Source organism: Vicugna pacos, chromosome 9 (genome assembly GCF_048564905.1).
Source record: "Vicugna pacos chromosome 9, VicPac4, whole genome shotgun sequence".
NCBI lineage: Eukaryota > Metazoa > Chordata > Mammalia > Artiodactyla > Camelidae > Vicugna > Vicugna pacos.
The window spans coordinates 31818222-31839465 of record NC_132995.1 but is presented as its reverse complement, the minus strand read 5'-3'; the positions used below and the strand labels follow the sequence as shown (position 1 = coordinate 31839465).

At 51.9% G+C, this 21244-nt stretch overlaps 1 protein-coding gene across 2 annotated transcripts; it reads right to left on the bottom strand.

Moving 5' to 3' along the window:
• Positions 1 to 611: 611 nt before the first annotated feature.
• On the bottom strand, positions 612 to 20185 carry LOC102545725 (liver carboxylesterase). 2 transcript variants are annotated; one of them, XM_072967383.1, is made up of 13 exons: positions 20055 to 20185; positions 16299 to 16443; positions 14428 to 14561; positions 12094 to 12247; positions 11664 to 11768; positions 9672 to 9776; positions 9305 to 9343; positions 8164 to 8304; positions 6524 to 6604; positions 6118 to 6265; positions 2364 to 2495; positions 1264 to 1336; positions 612 to 987 (listed from the first exon to the last, which is right to left on the bottom strand). In XM_072967383.1, coding segments are annotated over exons 1-13 (1443 nt in total). In that variant the 5' UTR covers positions 20057 to 20185; the 3' UTR covers positions 612 to 803. The 2 variants fall into 2 exon arrangements, with proteins under 2 accessions (XP_072823484.1, XP_072823483.1); XM_072967382.1 differs by lacking the exon at positions 20055 to 20185 and adding an exon at positions 19553 to 19826.
• Between the last annotated feature and the right edge of the window lie 1059 nt (positions 20186 to 21244).

The window sequence follows — 21244 nt, the reverse complement described above, 5'->3', positions numbered from 1 at the left end:
GGTCACAATTGGTCTAGAAAAGTCACCGACTCATACTACCATTTCCCCCAAACTTTAGTTAGTCACAGTTTTTCAAGGGAAATATCTCTTGATGGAACTTTTGAAGCCTCAGGCCTCTCACAGCTGCTGGGAATGAGGGGAAAGGTGTGTTTGAGAGAGTCGGATTCAGACTCTGGAGCTGCATGGGGAGCAGGAAGAGCTGTAGACAGAGGGACAGGCAGTAGAGTGGGGTCAAAACAAAATTTCATTCCGGCATGGAGGGGGGTCATCTGGGGTTGCCATGGCAACTGCCCGAACCCCCCAAACCACCCTGCAACCCGCAACCCCGCCAAACCAGGTATATCCAGTCAATGCCACCTCCATCTCCACATGGAGAGGAGGGACGCTGCATTTGGACCACCACGCCCTCCTGTGGGAGCTACTGAGGCCCAGGGACAGGGAGCAGATGCAGAGTCCCCCTTGGCACCTGCGAGGGCCCAGCCAGCGAGCTTCCGTCCAGAGGACCAGCCAGACCTGCCAGAGGAAACTTTCTGCCCATGGTGCCCTCTGCCTCCAACCTCCTCTCTTTCAGGAGGACGGTTTAATTCCACCCTAAGACACAGGCACTGACGTGGCTTCTCCAAGAGCATTTATTTCCAAAACTGAGGCCACAGATACAGAAACCCCCACTCTTTGACCTCTGCCCACTCCCAGTAATGAGTCCCCAGCCTCCACAATAAGATGCCTCCTTGGCCCGTAAACACTTTCTCTAGAACACGCCTGTCCGGGTTCCCACAGGCCCCCAAGGCCAGCTGCACCTCCGGTCACAGCTCGACGTGTGCTGTCCGGGATGCCTTCCTCGCTGCCTCCTTGGACAGGAGCTCGGTCCAGAAAGCCACTTCCTCGGCTTTCAGCTTCTCGGCTGCCTGGGTGGTGACGCCAATCTGAAGGTAGCCTTCCTTTTGGTCGTACACCGGCCAGTGGGGCAGCCCCTCGCCATTGGGATTCCTGGGAACAGAATCAAAGAGAAATCCTCAAAGCTACTGTGTGGTCCCAACACCCCTCCGAGACTGACAGGGACCCCTGGCTTCACTTCTGCCAGCGTCTCCTATGCCTCCAGAGACAGGAGGCTGACCGTCTCCTTGGCAGCCTGTCCACTTTGGGGAGCTCTCGGGTCGGACGCCACGGGGCTGGGAGTTTGCCCATCACACGTTGGAAGCGCCCCCACCCCACAGCCTCGCCCTGCGCCTTCCCAAGCCTGCTCCAGCCTTGCCACCTGCTCACCCGTTCCGAGCAAAGTTGGCCCAGAATTTCATCACCATCTTGCTGAGATTGGTCTCCTCTTCTGAGGCGCCCCCTGTGGGAGAAGACCAAGCCCTGCTGCTCACAGTGAGTCCATGGGCAGCAAAGGCCCCTGAGAGCTTGTCAGAAATTCAGAAACGGAGACCCTCCTCCTGACCTACTGAGGCAAGTCTGCATTTTAACAAGATCCTGGCAACTCACGTGCACTTCAAGCGTGACACTTCCTGACCGCAGCCTCGGCAAAGGGCAGCGGTCAGTCTATAAGCTGCTGCCCTTGTCCTTTGTGCCCGGCGCGCCCCTCCCCCCACCCAGGGTCCCGCTGCCGCAGCCAGGGCTTCTGCCGCAGCCACTCCAACTCCCAGGGTGCTGTCCTTCCGGGCTTCCCTCGTCTCCTTCGCCCGCACACACCTTCACAGAATCTGGAAAACAACCAAGCTGCAAGGTCCCCAAAGAGTCACCCAGCCAGGAGAAGCCCAGAGGCACTGAGTGCCATGAGCAGCCCTGGGGTGTGTCCCCACAAGTCGTCTGTAACTGCTGATGGTTAAGGCGCTGAGGACATTGTGAAAAGGGTTTCATTAATTAATAGATTTTTAACACAGTAATAGATGTATTGCTATATTAATAAACTAGAATCCTAAATATATTCAAATATTGAAAGTGGTAAGTTTTAGATAGATAGATAGACAGATAGGTGGTGAGATAGACAGACAGACACACACTGGCCCTGATTCAAGGTTAACAGCAATTCTGACCTGCCCCTCACTCACAGTCTGCTGTGCTCTGCGAGTGGGGAGAGGGAGAATCCAGCCCGGGAGCAGGGCCTGCAGGTGGCCCACCACCTGGCTCACTGATGCCCGGGTCTGGATTCTTAGAGCGACCGTCAGTGAGGGCACAGGGATACACATCCCCCATCACACACTTTAGGGCAACAGAAATTAGGGAACACTTGTCCTTCAACTCTGCTATGGTGAATTCTGGAAACCAAGACCTGGAGAGAAAGGGGAACTTGGCTAAGGCCACTAAGCCAAGACTTCCTCCCCCATATCCTAACTCCAAGTTTCTAGTCACCAAAGGGCCATCACCTTTTAAAAATGGAGCCCCGAAGACAGAGAAGATCTCATCCCCATGGTCTCCTGCCACCGTCGTGGGTCTCATGTCTGACGAGAAGCTTGGGCGATACTGGAACTCATACATGTAGGTGGGGGCCCCGGAATCTGGAAGACACGGAGTCACACAGTTCATTTCACCAGACGCACACGTGGGTGGTGTCCCGCTGTCCGGGGGGCCGTGAGCAATCAGGAAACTGGGGACATGCCTGCTCCTGAGGGAACAATTGCAACGCCCGTCGTGAGCGCCAACCCTGTGCTAGGCCTCGCTGTGCCTGCAGGAAGCCTGTTAGCAGCAGAACAGAAGGAAACCTTTCAGGAAAATGTTGTGACTTGCTTAAGGGTGCACAGTTAGGGAGCCAGATGGGGTTTGAGCCAGGCAATTCAGGAACGAATGAGTGAGTGAAGAGTGAATGAATGAATGAATGCTGAAACCTTGGCTGGATCCATTAAAATAACCATCACTCTCGGGGCACTCGGTCAGTTTGCAGGAGCCCCTTCGAACGCATTCACACGGGGACCCTCCGTGCATACACGTTCCACTACCATCTTTCGTTGATAACAGGCTAGTTTTCATTCCTTTGGAGAATACCTGTGGAGCGACAGGTGTCATCTATTCTGCCCATTTTTGAGCGTTTCCAGTGTTTTCCACACCTATCCCGAGGAGAGTGAGGCAAATCCAAGTTGCTGGTCTGAAAGTGCGGATATCTGAATACAAACCTACGCAGAAAGGGGACAATCTGCCTCTTGTGCCTCAGGAAACCGAAATTCAGCATTTCCTTTTCCTCTGTCACCTCACATGTTTTGCTTCCTGCTCGGCCAGCGGAGTGTGCAGGTCCTGGTACTGCCCCCACGCTCACCCCCCGTCTCCAGGTCCCCAGAAGATGTCAGTTTTCCTGCTGATGCTTCAGCAGACTCGCCCGTCCCCGCTCCTTCCAGGCCAGTCCGTGGGCCACCGTCTGGGGGGCGCTGCGCAGGGATCACACGCCCCCAGCAGAGTGACGCCGACCCAGGAGGGTCGGCCCCAACTCAGCCTGTTGGGGAAATGTTACAGCTTGTCCCCCACTGGGGACAGTAGCAACGTTGTAAACTGCAGGGAAAAAGGAGTATGAACAAAGAAGATGATGTATAGCCCCACCACTCAGAGAAACCTCTGGGAATATTTCAGCACACAGCCTTTTTGTGTATACACAATTATGACGATTTTGTGTCTGTTATATTGTATGACTATCATCATTTCTTCGTGTCATTAAATACTCGCTCACAAGGCTGTTTAACACCCTCTGCCATTGTGACAGGAGGACGCAGACTGATGTATTCAGTTGCTTCCCTCACCCCCCAACATTGCGCCCTTGGTTTAGGAAGAGGTGTTTTTGGGGGAAGCGCCCCTTCTGTGGTCCCATAATCCACTGATTAACAGCGGCTTCAAGCTCAAGCAGAATTTGTTGGAGGACAGGGTTTAATCTTTCCCCTGCTACGCGGAAGTGTCAGAAAGGACACAGAACCCAGCTGCACAGGAGAAACCTTTTGTGAATGAGGGAACTTATTTTTGGCAGCTTGTTGCCCAAAACCTACTCTTCTTCTTTCCTTTTTTTTTTTTTTCAACCTCTGAGATTTATAACATTCCTACAACCACCACATAAGTCTTCAGAAGAAAGTAGGGCACAGATTTGAGGAATAAGATTTAGGAACAAGAGAAGCAGAGGGAAGGAGAGAGCTAGCAATCAAAAATATGCAAATTAAAACAGTGTGATGTTACTTTTTTGGTAAGGAGGGGCTTATGAAATTGGCAGCATTCCCTTTATTTTTCAGCCTGAGATTCGCAAATGAAAAAATTAAGAAATCCATACCCTCATGTACTGGAGAGCAATTTCACAACATGTATCAAGAATTTTAAAATATTCCTACACCCAGTCCAGCAATTTCACACCTACTAAGGAATCCTAAGAAATGTATTAGAGATGCGGCTAAAGTTATACACACAGAAGGCCGAGCATCATGCTTTTGTGGCATCAAAGTGTGAGAAGCCAGGACAGGAATCCTAAAGGAAATCGTACTGCACAATTCCCTGAAATAATGGACTTTTATGAAATTTTATCGACACTGAGGAAGTCTACAATATAGGGTTCTGTCAACAAAAACATAATCTAAAATTAATATTTCAATTGTATGTAATGCATAGAAAGATCATTAGGAAAAAAAGTGTCAAAAATTTAGAGCAGATACTTCTAGATAGACGAATTACGAGCAGTACCTAGTTTCTTCTTTATGCGTTTCCATATTTTCAAAAAGCCCTACAACTGTAAAATGGTAATTTTATATTCAGAAAATTTTTATAAAAAGGTAACACAAGTAGACAAAAATATAGAAAGGAAAGAACGACACTGATAAAATCTGGGAAGTCCATGAGAAAAAGACCCTGAACTCAAAGCTATGAGACATCAGATCAAACACAAGTCCAGGATGGCTGGGTCAGCAGACAACGAAGAAGAGGAAATCACAGGTCAGATGTGTATCGAGAGCCAAGACCAAGTTTATGAAAGAATAGATTGGACCCCGGGCAGCCCCTGGGTGAAGAGTTCTCTCGGGACCCCAGGGAGAAGGAAGTGGTCACCAGAACCTGTATTTTGGGGACATGGCAGGTCAGCTGTTGCTGCTTTTGATTATGCATATGAAGTCCCAAATCCTACACATTCCAGCGCAGTTGGAGAGAGTGGTCTGGACCAGAGAAGCATTTCCTGCCTCGCAGACTAGGGAAGGGGGGCTTCTAGAAAAGCAGGATCCTGTGATGGCCAAAGGGACGCCTCCTCCCCAGGTGAGCTCCTCCATCCCTGACCTCACAGCCCGCACTCAGCCCTGGGTGACGCCGGGGGGCCCTGTGACAGAGCCAGCACACATCAGGTGGGAGGAGGCGGCTGCAGGCATCAACCTTCTCCAGACCGCCTGCCCTCACTCTTCCAAAGCTCACTCCTTCCTATTCTTGGCTTCACTCTACCCCCAGCTGCACTGGTTAACAAAGTAGTTTGCAACTAGCTCTGACCTTGGATACCTTCCAAGACACAGCTTCCAAGACGTGCCCTGGGGCGCCACAGATCACGTGATCACGTAGTTCAGGTGAGGAGCCCTGTGGCAGGCGCTGACGGTGCACCGCAGCACCCCTGTTTCTGGACGTGCCAGCCTGATTTCCCCTCCAGTACCTGTCGCTCTTTGCCTCAGGTCTTTGGCTGCCAGAAACCACTCTGCCCATGTGTGCAGCAGGTCAAAGCTCCGGGGAATTTACAACCCCTCAGGAATAGGCTTCAGCCAATAATTTGTCAAAGGCGGAGGTAAAATACCCCAGCTCTCCTGCCGCTCAATTCAGGTGAACCATGAGATGTGTCCTCTGCTGGATTCCCAGAGCTCCCAGCTCCAGGTGTCCACCCTGGATCCCTGCTTCACAGTGCAGCACGGATCGGCTGCCTTCATCTTCCCGTGCCTCTTCTCCACTTTAACTGCTATTTTCTGGGATCACCTCCCAGGTAAACGACTTGCATTCCGATTATTTTCTCAGAGTCTACTTCTGGTAGAAACCAACATAGGGCAGTGCCCCACCCCACCCCAGGGATGGACCTCTGAGGACTGAGCCTTGGACTTTCCACATGTCTCTCTATGCTGCGGGTGAGGACAGGACAGACACCGTGTGAGGCGGGAGGGGTCGGTTTCCCTCTCCTGTCCAACGTCTGGGACTCACCTCTGTGGTGACGAGCCACATTCACAGATGGGACACCAAACATCCCATCTGCAATCAAGTCGACTAACAGGTCTTTCTTTTTCACAGGGTCATCTGTCCCTGCTAAATACTTCTCAGTAGCCACCGGAGCCAGTTCCTTAGGGACGTTCTGAGATGGAACAATAGTTAAAGTGACCACCAAGCCCTCGTGAACAGCATGGCTTCTCCTGCCAGTGACGAAAGCTTGCATTATGGTGACTGTCTCAAGCCCGGTGCAACCCCTCCACCCCCAGCCCCAGGTGGTGAGGTGGAAAGGCAGACAAGTGGGAGAAGACCCCTCTAGCCCCGGTCAAACGCTCTGCACTTCGGGAAAGCCCCTGTGCCTCTTTTTCGGCTCAGCCAGTTCCTGTGATTCCTGGATTCTTACAAGGAGAGAGGAGGACTTCTGCACGAGCACTGTGGCCTCTTCCTGGTCCAGTTTGCCTTCAGAGAGTGGGTAGCCCATCATCTGTTAAGAGAAAGGGGAAGCAATTGTGAAACGTCAGCAGTTAGCAAGAAGGACCGATGTGACCAACAGACCAAACCGACTCAGGCTGGGGTCACTCTGGTACGTCTTGACGGGCATGGGTCTTCAAGGAGCTGGGCAACATCAATGGATCAAGTGGACTTTTATATCCGGAAATCAAGAAGCGCAAACAGATAAAGTGATTGTTAAAGGAGGCTGCCCCAGCCCTTTGAGGTTTACACGTACACACATACACGGGTCAGGCTGGGGTCCCCACAGTGGTCCCGGAGACAGGGACGGGAGGTTTCGGTCTGCCTAGAGGTGAAGGAGGGGCTCGGGGGCAGGTGACACAGACCCCACAAATCCCCGCCTGGGTCAGGGAAGTGAGGAAGCCCCAAATCCTGCCATTATGGCTTTGGGCCTATAGTGCAGGCTCTAAAATCCTTGTGAAGGACCGCGGGGCTCTGCACACGACTCCTTCCAGACTCTGCAGTAAGAGACTTGAGCAGACTGCCACAGAGACAAGCAGCTGAAGGCGTGTCCCCAGGGTGATGCCAGGTCCCCTTGGAAAGCTCCGCGCTCCCAGGAGAGTTTACTATTTGTTCCAGCCAAAACCTGGTGACAGGCAGAGAGGGCCATGAACCCCCGCTGAGAGCAGTTACTCTAGAAACCTTGCCATTCTCTGTCCTTTTTCTGCCATTTGATCTGGCAACCTTCCACCTGAAACTGTTTCCTCAAGGACCTGAGAGCGATCTCTTTGAAAAGCCAACATTCCGGGGGTCACTCCCGCTCTCTCTCCCAGTCCCTGGGGAGGAGAAAGACTGCACTATGGTGGGTGCCATGCTCCAATGACACCCCTGCCTCCCGTCACAAAGACAGGAGAAGACTGTGTCCCCACCAGAGAAGGCCAGCTAACAAATCCAGGTGGCCCAGTCACAAGGACACCCCTCCTCAGCCTTCAACAGGCCCCAGCCTTTTGTTTCAGAGATTTGGGGTGAGTCCCCGCTAGACTCTATCCTTACTGCAGGGGCATAACTGAGTCAAACCCGTTGTCCTGTCAACCAGTGTCCTGCTGTGTTGATCTCAGACAGGAGGGAAGGCCCTTCCCAAACTCAGGATCAACTTTAACTCAGGAGGAAGTGAGCACCTCTGAGTCTCTCCAGTGAGATGACTGAGAGCCTGTGCGGGGGATTCATGGGGAAACTGGGGCCACACCAGCCCAAGGGGAGGGGATGCAGGCCCCAGGCCCCCTCTCCTTAACTCTGAGCCCCTTCCCCTTTCCTGGCCCTGGGTTCTCATCTGCCCAGTGATTCTCTGCAGCACCCACATTTCAGGATTCTTGGATAATCAGAGAGTGTTTGGGAATGGGGCTCCCCGGGGCCACACCTCCCAGGTGACAGGTGGGCATTGTGGACATGGTCTCCATGGAAACATCAGCTGGTACAAAGGGGACAGCTGTCCTAGACCTAGAGAGGGGTCAGGAGAAGGTGGGTCCTGTGACAGAGATGGGAGGGGTGATGGGTCGGGCAGGGAGGCAGGTGTGAGAGGCTGTAGTTTCTCACCATTGGAATAATCCAGCCAAACTCCTGCTTGTTGATCCCCACGATGTAGGGGACGGTGTTGAAGTCCTTTTCAGCCAGAATCTCTTCAGGCATCTTTGGCAGCAGCACTCCGTCCACCACCGTGGGCAGGAAAGGGTGGCTCTGGGGAGGGGGCAGCGTCGTGACTCTGTCACAGCCATGTCCCCCTCTCCCCTGCCTGAGCTCAGGGCCACCAGAGACCTGTGTGCCCATGGGTGGGACCACACCCTCAGGTCCTCACAAAGCAGCCAGTCTGTGTTTCCACAGAGGGCAGACGTCTGAGCAGGGGCCAGCAGCGGTCAGGTGACGGGAGCAAATCTTCACTCAAATTGGTATAAAAATACACAGTAAGCCGTGGATACACTGTGAGGTGTGTGCGTCTCTGTGTGCAGCTCTGCAGCTACAGCCAGTCCTCATCACTGGTGCTGGTTCGGGGCTGTGACGTCACTGGGACTCTGATCAGTGACTATGAGCTGCTGCTCCGGGGAAAGACGGGGTCAGGTTCCTGGGAGCCTCTCGCCATATTTTTTCAAACTTTTTTATGTGTGTTTTTGTTTCAAGGTACTATATGTAATATGTATACATAGTTTATAAAAAAATCAATTATGTGTAATGTTTATCTATAATAATAAAACAAGGGCTCGACATTTCCTGGGCCCTGGGGAGGCTGCTGAGGGAGTTTCCTGGGTGGCTGGGCGGAGGGTGGTGTCCCCAGGACTGAGCTTTGTGACTCCCTTCCTCACAGCCCTGCAAACGGCGCAATCGGCACAGCCCTGCAGCCTCCCAGGAGGAGATCTGGGCTCCCCATGAAGGCTCCCCGCCCCAGGCATCTCCACCTCCCCACAGTGGAAGCTTCTAGTCTGGCTTTCTCCTAATGGGGCATTTGTAGGAATGCAAACAAGATGAGGAGTTTGGCTGGGCCCAGAGGACACCGATTTGATGACTAAGAGCCCTGGACTGAGAGTCAGAGGAACTCATTCCAGTCCTACATCTGGTCTTTGGCTGTGTTACTTTCCCAGGCAAGTCACTGACCCTCTCTGGGCCTTTCATGATTTCGTTTTCATTAACTAAAGCATAAGGGATGAAGATTTAAACTGTGTAATCAAGAAACTAAAAACCTTACCTCCTTGGTATCTGAAAATGAATCAGGACCGAAAAATTTCTGTGAAGACAAAGACAGACATGTGAGTGAGAAGCCTTCCTGGAAGAAAATGTGGACCTGGGCTCACCCAGGCATGAGCACCGGGTATAGGTGTGGGCCGACAGGAAGTGGGCCCCGGGAGCCCTGGCCTGAGCAGCAGGTGCAGGTGTGGGCAGGGTACCGGAGCTCTGGGGAGGCCGTCTGTTTGGGCCAGCCCTGCCCTCCACCCATTTCCCCTTCTTGCTCCCTCCAGGCTACAACACCCCGATTTTCCTTTAGGGTACCCCCACTCTGTGTTTACGGAGGCGGGGAGCGGGGATTGTGTGGCCACGAGAACAGAAGCACCTACCATCTTCAGCGACACCTCCAAAAGCTCGTCCTCTGTCTTCTGGCGCAGGCAGTGAACAAGGACAGCCGAGGTGATGGTTTTACACCCAGCAAGGACTGCAATTTTCTGCAGAGATCACAGGTGACAGGAGAACTCAAGACCCATGTCCCTTCCCTCCATCAGTAACGAGCTGTTCTGTCCCAACCTCAATTTCTAAAGGCACAAAAGAAGCAGAAAATACTCTGGACCAGGGTGTCCTGAGTTCCAGTCATGCCAGTTACACTCCTCTATCTCTGGTGCCTTACCTCTGTTAAAGTGGGCATGACCACCTCAAACCTGAACATCTAAAGGGAGACAGCATGCAGTGGAGCTTAAGAGCATGAAATCGAGAGTCCACTGTTTCATTTCAAATCTCAGCTCATCCACTTGATAGCCTTTTGGCCTGAGGCCAGACACTGGCAAAGTGCAGCCAGAGGGGACAATGCAGATGGAGAGGAGCCAGGCTCCACCATGGCAGGACCAGGGAGGGTGAGCATGGGCTGCCCAGAGCCCGGTCCCATGTCTGACATACACTCAACACTCAGTAAGCACTTGTTGAATAAATAAAAATGCACAAGGAGAAGGAGAGAGAGAGAGACAGAGAGAGACACAGAGGGAGAAAGAGAGAGAGGAAGAGAGTGGGGGAGAGAGGGGGGGGAGGGAAGGAGAGAGAAGCAGCAAGAGTAAGAGTCTTAGGTTCCTCATTCTGTCAATTTCTGGTCCTGTTTAATAGAAAAATCCAGCCTCATCTCTGCCACCTTTGTTTCCTTCCAATCAATTCCCCCTTCTGCACTTAGCTTGGTCAAATAGGCTTCTACTCTTTATAACCAAGAATTCTGACAAGTATTCTCAGAAATTCTAAGAATTCCTGGTGCATGTATCTCCTCCCCTCCTACTTCCCAGTCCCTGTAAGTCTGGCTGCCTCCCCTTCCCACCACCAAACCAGCTCTCACAGCCCTACATGACCCCTCCTCAGCGCACACTGCCCAGCAGAGCCTCCCTGTGGCTCACCCTTCCATGCCTTCCTAGCACCCTCCAAATAAAGACACAGTCCTCACCAGACTCCGATGCAGCATGGCCCCTGGCACCGGCCCCACCCTCAGCTCCCTCCAAGCTCCGTCTGTGCTTTCTGTTCTGACCACATGAGTCTCTCTCACTCTGTCTCACTTGAGATACTTCCTGCTGCCCCAGGACGTTTGCACAGGCTGTTACCTATCCCTGGATACTCTTTTCTTACCAAGTAATTTACTACTTATCCTTCTTTTCTCAATGCATTGATTATTTTTTTCTTTTTTTTCTGGAACCCTTTCCTGATAACCTCCCCTTACACACTGGACTAAGGGCTCCTTTTGGATTCTGTTACATCAGGAACCTCTCCTCTATTGCTCTAGTCACAGCTGACATTTAACAATTTGTATAATTATGTCATCTGTCTCCTTCCTTAGAACAGAGCTTCATGAGTTGCAAAGTGTCTGGCTATATCAAAGCTATTTGTTGAGTGAATGGATGAATCAGTGAATGAATCCTCCAAGAACCCACCCCAGTCACAGGCCCCAAGGGAGGAACCACTCCAGGCCCATACAGTACCAGTAGGTTTACCAGAACTCAGACCCTGGTAGAATAAGATGAGAGGACAGTCCTTTGTCCACTGTCCATCCCCGAACGCCATCTGGCACACTTTGGGAAGTGGGGATCGTGACAGTGCATGGGGCTGGCCGTCCAGACTCACGAGCTTGCGTCCAGCTCTGCGCTGATCCCTCACTGACCGCGGCAAGTGCTTCTGCTCTCTGCCCCAGTTTGCTCAGTGACAGAGCTGGGAGGCTGGGTGAGGCGTCTCCTTGCCCTTCCCGCTCAGCCATTTCCCACTTCTGTGGTTCTTTGAGGATGTCAGCTGCATCCCACAGCAAGAAAGGCCCCCGAAAATTCCAGGATAGCAGAGCAAAGGGAGTGGGGACAGTCCACTGTGAGATCTACCTTCATGGCAGCCTTCATGTCCTTCTGGACCAGGCCAGCAGTTAAAGCCACGCCGCTCTCAGAGATGGCCCGGTGGAAGAGATTCTTGGCCAGGGGAGATAACACCTGGGAGGGGAGTGGAGAGAAAGGGAGCTGATGCTCAGGGGACGAGTCTTCAAGAGCTGCCCCACCCTCAGCTCTGCCTGGGCCTTTCCCTTGGAGACCACGGGGCCCAGCTGGGGCTGGAGATTCTTCTGGCCTCAGGACACTAAGCTGAGCCCTGCGCTTCCTGGGGACCCAGGAGAGCTGGCCATTAGCTCTCCACAATCTCTGATGCTGGACGGAGCAGGGTCAGCCTTGAACCAGGTCTTGTCAGTACAGGGCCCGCGACTAGATGGGCTGGTCTGCAAGGGGTCCCCTCAGCAGCCACGACAGGGCCAAGAACACTCACAAGAACCGAGACACTTTCCCCTCCAGCTGACTCCCCAAAGATGGTCACAGAGCCTGGGTCTCCTCCAAAGTGGGCGATGTTCTTCTGGACCCAGTGCAGGGCAGCCACCTGGTCCAGGTGACCCCAGTTCCCCCGGCTGTGTTCGTCCCCAGTGCTGTGAGTACAAGGACAGGGCGGGGTTGAGAGCAGAGATGTCATGGCAGGGATCTCGGGATGGGGCTGAGGGTCTGGGTGAGCCTTCCGGAAGAGACTGGGCTTCCACAGCCCTGGCACTGGGGTCTTCACTGCCTCCCACCCCTGCAACATCACTCTGCTGTAGGGTCTACACATCTGTCCCGCGCCTGCTTCCTGAGCATCTACTGTGAGTCACACACTGTTCTGGGAGCTGAAGCACTTGTGAGAACAGAACAGGTAAAATCTCTGATTCCACAGACTCACACCGCACACCATGAACTCGTACACGGCTGAGTCTGGAGTGCCATGTCAGATGTGAAAGTGCATTCAGGAAAATAAAACAGCGAGGGGACCCGCAGGGCTGGACAGGGGCTGGGAGTCTTATTTCAGATCACCCCATCAAGAAAAACCACTCTGAGGCAGTGACATTTGAGTAGAGACCTGAATAAATGAGCCCATGAAAGTTGCAAATATCCAAAGGAGGGAACCCCAGGCAGAAAGAATAGAAAGAGCAAAGGCCCTGGGGCACAGGGAACAAGGATGAGTGTGGGACCTGCAGCTGCAGAGGACCCTGAGGACCCTGGCAAGGACTTTGATGTCATTGTAAGTAAGGTGGGAGCCACTGCAGGGAATGACATGATTCCATTTATGTCCCAAACGATCACTCCGGCTAACGTGTGGATCCGACATGCTATAAAAGTCGCTGAGTTGTGCAAGCAGGTGTGATCACAACAATCCAGGGGAGTGACACAGAGGGTTTGTGCAGGTGACTGAACGGGAGGAGCTGAGAAGTGGCTGGATTCCAAATATTTTAAAGGTGGAGCCCAGAGGATTTGCTGGTCAGTGAACATGAGATGCAAGGAAAAGAAAATGTCCAGGTGACCACAAGGATTTATCCTGAGTAACGGGGTGGGGCTGCAGGCAGCTGAGCAGGAGGCCCAGTGGGAAGAGCAGGAGTGTTTGGGGGGAGCAGTGGTGGGGGTCAAGGGTGAGGTTTGTCCCTGGAAGGGCAGGTGTCCTCAGATGTCCCATGGAGTCGCAGGAGCTAGTTAATTGTGTGCACGTGGGTTTCAAATGGGAAATGGGGGTTAAAAATACGGAGATTGGAGGTCCCTGAGTGACCTCAGGGGCACCAAGAGGACAGAGAGGGAGACACACGAAGGCTTGAGACAGGGAGGAAGGTCAGGGAGGGGCGGAGAAGGAGCAGTGCAGAGGGAGGAGGTGACCAGGAGCCAAGAGAAGGAAGCTTAAAAAGCTGTGAGAGACCATGTGTGGATGATGCCAAGGTTTGGTCAAGAGATGCTGGGTGGTTGGTGACCTGTACCAGAGCACTCTGGTGTCTGGACAGAGTGAAAACCTGACTGAGGGGTAGGGGTGGCTGGGCGAGAGGAAGCAGTGGGAGTGATGTGCTGCTGTCCTGAAAAACGGAGCATAGACATGCCTGTGGGGGAAGAGGCGAGGGTTCTCACTGATGGTGGTACATCCTGGGCACCACTCGCCTGGGATAACCCTCCTCCTGCCCTAGGTCCTTCCAGTGAGGTGACCCCTTCCCCAGCCCACCCATCAGCCATCTCAGGGTAAGAGGTCCTGGGGCCAGTGCTTCCACAAAAGGCTGAGTAACTGGGCCTGCAGGAAACACTGTCCCTGCCCCACAGAGACGCCATGCAGGAGACTCAAGCCTTCCCTCTGCACGTGCCAAATTCCAGAAAGGACGTGAGTGTGACATCCCTCCCAGGAGGGGTGTCCACAGGGGTCAGATGTTCCCACACCTCCCAGTTGCAGCCACGCGCCCCTCCACCTCTAAGTTAGGCCTCTGAGTGCTGTGCTGCATGTTAGCTCGCATCTTCGAGGTCTGCAACATGCAAGGGTAGCACAGCTGAAACAGGTGCGTCACTGGGAGGAGGTAATATTTGCGTTGGGCTTTGTAGGAATGATAGGAGTTTGTCAGGTAGATTAGGTGTTTTGTATGCAAAAGCTCAGAAGCAATTTGGCCAGGGCGGCTTGGGAATGAGAGGGTTGGTGGAGCCCTGCTATAGGGGACATGGATGCCTTACTAGGAAACTTAGCAAAGATCCCCTTGAGGGCTCGCAGGACTGGAGCTGAGTCCTAACACCCTCACACTGGGGGTCAGTGTGCTATGATAAGAGGCCAGTGTCTTACCTGAAGAATCCCCAGATGCCCAGGCGGTACTGAATGGTCACCACCACCACGTTTTCATGGGCAGAGAGGGCCAGCCCGTCATAGGTTGATGCCCCGCCCACCACCAGACCTCCTCCGTGGATCCACACCATCACCTGGACGGGGAGCAGGGAAGCGAGAATGGCTAAAGCAATAACAGTGCAATATTTATAAAATTATAAATTATACAAAGGAACTTGAGAATGAACTACGCATCAAGCACTGCTTCCGCATTAAAAACAAACCACCCATGACATAGGGGCTACCATTGTCCCATTTACAGACAGGAAAAGGGAGACACTTAAGCAGCCTGAGACCACACAGCTCACAGGGGGTCGAGGCAGGAAGTGCACCCGGCTAGTCTGGCTCCAGGGGCCACAGGCTGAGCCGCGGTGCTGTGCAGGAGGGTGGCTGCTGGGGTGGGAGGAGTTTCGTCCCTCCCGCCCTCACTAATGAGTCTGGGGACCCGCCCCGTGGGCTGTGCCCGACACTGACATAAGGCTTGAGGTTCATCACTGAGCACTCATGGCGGATTAGTCCCGCGCCGAGGAGCAGAGCCCAGTCTCCGACCTAGTGAAGGCGGAGCTGGGATTCACGGCCGACCCAGTAGTCCCAGAGCCGGCATCTGTCAGCAGAGGTTCTCCAGCCCCCAGGTCCCCAGAGCCCCTGCTCCTGCTTCACCTGCGACCCCCGGCTCCCTACAGGCAGAGGACTGAGTCTGCAGTCCCCTCTGAGTCCAGGCCGAGCCCAGGGCCGCCCGGCAGCGATGTGCTGCAGCAGCCAGCCCAGGTGTGCGCAGCCCGGACGGGAGGACCCTGGAGCGCAGGGCTGTGTGGCCGTGGCTCTAGGCTCCTCCGTTCTCCTAACCCCCAGTTCTAGCTGTGCGTGCGGGGCACTGAGTACACACCAGGAGAAGGAATGAGTGAATGAAGGCACGAACTGCTGCCCCCACCTCTCTGAGCCAAGCATGTGCAGGGCCGGCCCATAGTCACAAGGTCACAGATGCCCTCCCCCAACCCGGGGTACCATGCGGGGTGTCCTGGGAGAGGGCTGGGCCCTCTCACCCCTCCAGTCTCTACCCCACGGGCCCCTCCTTTCTGGCAGACCAGCCCCTACCCTCTAGGCTGAGTCTGGAAGGCTGCTGCCTCTCTGGGCCTCCAATTGTTCTGGAAATGCTGACTCACTGGGTCATCAGCCAGGGCCAGAGACAATTGGGGAGTGAAATTAGCTTCAACAAAACCTCAGATATTTGGCCAAGAGGAAGGGAAGTGCTTCTTGGTTGCCCCGGGCTCTGCCTTTGGACCTGTGGCACTGGGACCCTGACAGGTGTCAGAGAAGGTCTCTGTGTGCTGAGGAAAGGCCACACACAGGCTCCCCTTCCTTCTGAGTCAGAGAGCGTGGTTTGAGTACCACAGACCTGGGCTCTGATCCTGCCAACCTGCTCTATGACCTCTCCTTCCACTCTCTGGGTCTCAGTTTCTCTATCTGTAAAGGAAGGACTGAGATGTTGGGTTACCTCTAGGATTCCTTCCAGCTCTGACTTTATTGGAAATTATTTCTTAGCTGCTCTGGGTATCAGATTCCTAATCTAACAATTTAGAGCAATCCTTCTTGCCCTATTAGCATGAGAGACCTCGGAAATATTAAAAATGCCATGCAGACGTACAGCAAACCTCCCCCGACTGGGGGAAACTGAGGTATGGAAAACTTGTGCTTCCTGAGGTCAGGTTTGGCTTGGGGGTAATGGGAGCCCTAGGTCCCCTGAAACAGCCTTGGTCCACGATGCCCCCACCCAGCACTGCCTTCATCGCTTCCAGTCCACACCAGCCTTGACCGGTGGTCCCACTGCTTACGGGCAGCCTGCTTCTCTTCGTCAAGTCAGCGGGGGTGTAAATATTCAGGTAAAGACAGTCTTCGGAAAACTGGAGTTTAATCTTCTCCTTTCTGTTGGTAAAGAGTTCTGAGAGCATCTGCCCGGCCACTGGGTCTTGGGAGCACCTGGAGGAGCAAGGAGAGAGAAGAATTCTTGAGGTTCAGTCAGAGCCGAGCAAGGACATGTCTCCTGTGTCAGGCTGGGCCTTGGACTGGCAGGAATAGGCCAGGAAATATAGTTGTTCTGATCAGACTCCAGACACTGGATTGGGTAGGAAGGTACCTGGGGCATCAGATGGGGGCTTCTCAGGTTCACCAAGGTCCCCCAGGATCATGTGTGGGGAGAGCTGTCCCTCTCTCCTTCCCAGATCATTTGGGATGCCTTAGCCTCTGTGTCGATGAGCCTGGGACAGGACCACTTCCTGTATGCCCTGGGTGCAGGCCGGCTCTCTGCCGGGAGCTGTAGGGCGACCATATTCTACCAACTGGTAAGCATGTCATAGTCCACGGGAGACTTTCAGCAGGAGAAATCACTCAGACGGCAGACATTTAGAGCGTGCAGCAGTTCAGGGGTGAAATGCACATGGGGCAACATCAGGAGAATTCTGTTCTCGTCCTGCCTCAGCTGCTAATTTGCTGTGTTTCCTTGGGTGAATTCCTTGCCTGCTCTGGGCCCCAATCTCCCAGGTGTAACTGACGGGGGTGATTTCTATAAAGGTCTTGCAGAACTCACATGCTATCATTATCCAGCAGGGACAGGCACTGTTGGTTGCCCTATCAATAGATCTTAAAGATGCAACGGAGGTTATAATGTGTAACATTTATTCAGTCCTCCTACCATGCCGAACGTTACTTTAACTACTCCTTATATATTCACTCATTTAATCCTCAGATCAGCCCCATAATATGGGTTCTATTATTATGTACATTTTACAGTTGAGAAAATGAGGCCACAGAGGCTACAGAATCTGCCCAACGTCACACAGCTGGGAAGAGCCACACTATGCATTGCTTCTATTTCCAGGAATATTATAAGCCACATTTCCAGACTCCAATGTCCCCAGAAAGCAGGCATCACTGCATCCAGTATATAGATGAGGCAACTCAGGCACTAAGGTGCTGGGATGACTCAGCTGTCAAGTGGCAGAGTCAGAGCCCCAACAATAGCCTCTCAATTTCCATCCGGGGGGAACTGACCCCAGATCACCAAGGCAACGGGCATAATATTCATAAAAGAAGAAATTCCAAAGTTAAAAAAGGGAAAAAGAGTTCAACGTCGTTAGTATTCAGATAAATGCACAATAAAAAGAATAGTTATATGTAGAATGATGATAGTAAGTAGTATTATCATTATTTTTCTTATTCAACAGCAAAAATCCATTTTTAATGACCTCAAGCATTGCCAAAAATTCAGTTAATGGAGGCTTTCATTTATCAATTGAATGGTTGTAACATTTCTGGAGGAAAATTTAAAAAATACTCTTACTCCGAAATGTCATTTCTTGGAACATATTCAAAATTAGTTCATGAATACTTACGAATATTTAGTTCCAAGATGTTCATCACAGTGCTAATTTATTATCAAAAACAATTAAGGATCTCAAATAAGAGATTGGATACATACTACATGATTCAATACCCAATGTAATGCAGCTATTAAATGTCAGGTTGTGACAGTTAGTGACATAAGAGAATGGTCACGATGTACTTTAAGGAGAAAAACAGGCATCCAAAAATATCTGTATAATGTGATATGATACTGTGATATAATCAGAAATATATATTTGATCTTTGACCAGTTTCTGCCAATGCGCTCTTAAAACCCTTGTTATTTCCTGAGTGATGAGAGCAATAAAGGTATATACAGTAGTGTTAAGGAGGTGAGTTTTGACCTCATCTCTAAGTGCCATCGTGCTGGACTCCAAAGTCCAGGAGGATGAAAGCTCTTTTATCGGGGACCTCACCTTACTGATATCTGCATCTGACTAGTGGTTTGTATCCTTTAATATCGTTCACAATAAACTGGTAATCTAGTGAGTAAACTGTTCCCTGTGTTCTCTGAGCTGCTCCAGCAAATTACTAGATTCAAGGAGGTGGGTCATGGCAGCCTCTGATTTACAGCCAGTTGGTCAGAAGCCTAAGTAACTTGGACTTGGAATTGGCATCTGAAGCCGAGGGCAGTATCATGGGACTGAGCCCTGAACCTATGGAATCCGATCCTATCTTTGGAAAACAGTGTCGGAATTAGTAGAATTGTTGGACACCCATACGGTGTGGAAGAATTGCTTTTTAGTGTGGAAAAACACACATACACATGTTAGAACTGGGTACAGAAAAGTATGCGATTCCATTTTAAGGGCGAAAATGTGCAACAGATAAAAGATCGGAAAAACAGAATCCAAGATGTGAACAGCAGTTCTCTCTGGTTGATGGAACTGTGTGTGGCTTTCATTTGTGTAGCTTTATTTATCTGTGCTGTCTCACTTTCCTGTAATCAGTATGTACTACTTATTACCTGTAGTCAGAAAATAATATTATTTTAAGAGAAAGAGAAGAAGTAAGGGAGGAAAGAAGGGAGTAAGGAGAGTAGAGAAGGAAAAAAACAGAAAAGAAAGTGTAGCTAGAGGTAGGACTGTGGGAACGTTCAGAAATGTCTTGCTGAGGTAGATGAGATCTGGATAGATGCTGGCATAGATCCACAGTGTCCAGAAGGCCATCTATGAGCCTTCTTGCCCAACTTGGTCAGGTGACTAGAACACACCAACCACTGTTCTGCTTGTGATCAGGCAGTGAGACACACCTGGGAGTTGAGAGCTTGCCCAGTAAACACCCCAAAGTATTACCAACATACACCTCCTGGCCCACCCCACTCTCCAGCTATGTTCAAGACAGGAGAATAAACAGCACTGTGAAAATTTAACGAAGGGAAGCCTCACTAAAATAGAATCCAGAGGTCATGAGGGAGAGCTCTCTGGAACGCACCACTCCACCTTCACGCAGAGCACGCCGGGAAGAGATGCACTTTCCACTTCTGGCCAAACGTGACACTACTTAACCGCAAGGAAGATTTCCTCCTTGCCTGACAACAGCTCAGCCAATGAGTGACTGACATTCAGCCAATTAACAGCCACTACTTATTAAAATCCCAGTTTCCACCAGCGGACTTTTTCTTTATAACAGTCCCTCCCAATTTCCCCTTCTCCGCTATTAAAGAGTTTCTTCTCCTTTGTTTTACCAGGCTTGCATGTGGTTCACCACAGTTGCATGTCCCCAGTTCCAATTCTTTGCGGCTTCCATTTTGCTGGTGACATATCTGGTTGATTTATGCTTTTAGGTTAACAGAATCATTATTTTGAAACCCCTCACCAGCTCAACTTTCTATTTTTTCCAAAGCACTTATCAGATTCAAACATATTATATAATCTGTTTGTTAATCTGCATATTGTCTAGTGTCTGGCTCTCCCTGCTACAATGCAAACTGCAGGAAGTGGGATCTCTATTCTGTTCACTAACACATCCCGGGAAACTAGATTGTCTGGCAAAGTTGCTCAATGAATATGAGTGGAATGCAGGGCTCTAGAATGCTGTGAGAGTTCTGGAACGTTTTGCAGGATCTACAGTACCTTGAGGATTCCAGAACAAAGTATGAGCCACCCAGAGGGTTGCCTTGGCTCCAACCTGCATCCTTTGGAGGCTAACATCCCCCTCGAGAGACGCCAAACCACACCCCAGCTTACATAGGAGGGTCGGAGGTGGTGTTCTTCACGAAGCTCCATGGTTCTGCAGGCTGCGGCGCGGCAAACCTCAAGGATCCGAGTGGGGGCTTGGCAAAAGGGACTCCCAGGAAAACGGCCACAGGCTGTGCAAGTCCTTCTAAGCGGACGTGCTTCCCTAGGACTCTGCCCTGCGCCGTGTCCACGACGGGCGGCGAGGGTGGCTGCCCTGCTGGACATTGAGAGCAAACGAGGACACGTCACTGGTGAAGGTTTGAACTCGATTCCAGGGGGTCTTGCCACTTTCTGCATGTGACCTTGAATGAGTCCCCTCCACTCTCCAGGCCCCCGTTGCTTCTTATGTGAAAGAGAGACGAGGTGAACTGTCCTTCCAGCTCACGGGGCTGCCTGAGGGAGGGAACTGGAATTGGAGGTATATCAGCATCCAGGGAAAAATAAAACAAGAAGGAGAGGGGCTGGGAACGACAAAGGCAGTCAGTTTCCATTCTTAGGAGCCTCTGGAAACATTACCTTTGGCTGCCGGTGCTTAGCTGAATGCTGGAAACTGAATGAAAAATAAGCTGCCCCTCTTCTCAGAGTGTGAACCTTGTAGGGAGAAAGAGCCACACACATGCACACCTGGCCCTACTGCTGGGGTGGAAATGGGTGTTGTCCTGGGACAGGTACCAGTAAGGTCCCACAGGAGACAGAAGGTGGAGGGAGGCCCTCTGATTGGTGGCATCATGGAGGCAATGACCTTGGAGCTGGGAGTTGCAGTGGTGGAAGGAGTGAAAAGGGGAGAGGGGAGAGCAGGTATAAAGGTATAAGCTGGAGCTGAGACTGAGCAGTGGTGAGGCCCTGGGAAGCATAGTACAAGGCCTGCCTGGGGAGCGATGGGCCCTCTTGGAGCATTGAGGGAACGGGCAGTGGAACATAATCCAGAAACAGTTCACATGGGAGGGTCTCAGATGCCAGGCCACTGATTCAGACATTTTTCAGTTTGTACATGAGCAGCAGTGATCTGTTCTGAAGTACAGCAGAGGGACACAAGAGGGGGCTCTGAGCAGGGCCCTCCCCAGGCACAGGCTGTGGTCAGATTCTGTCTGTGCAGCAGATGGCTCTTTCTCACTGGGTGAAACTCATCTCCCTGCAAATTCCACACCAGGCCTGCCTCCACCTGCTCTGGTACCATCCTGCACTTTCCCGTGCAGGTG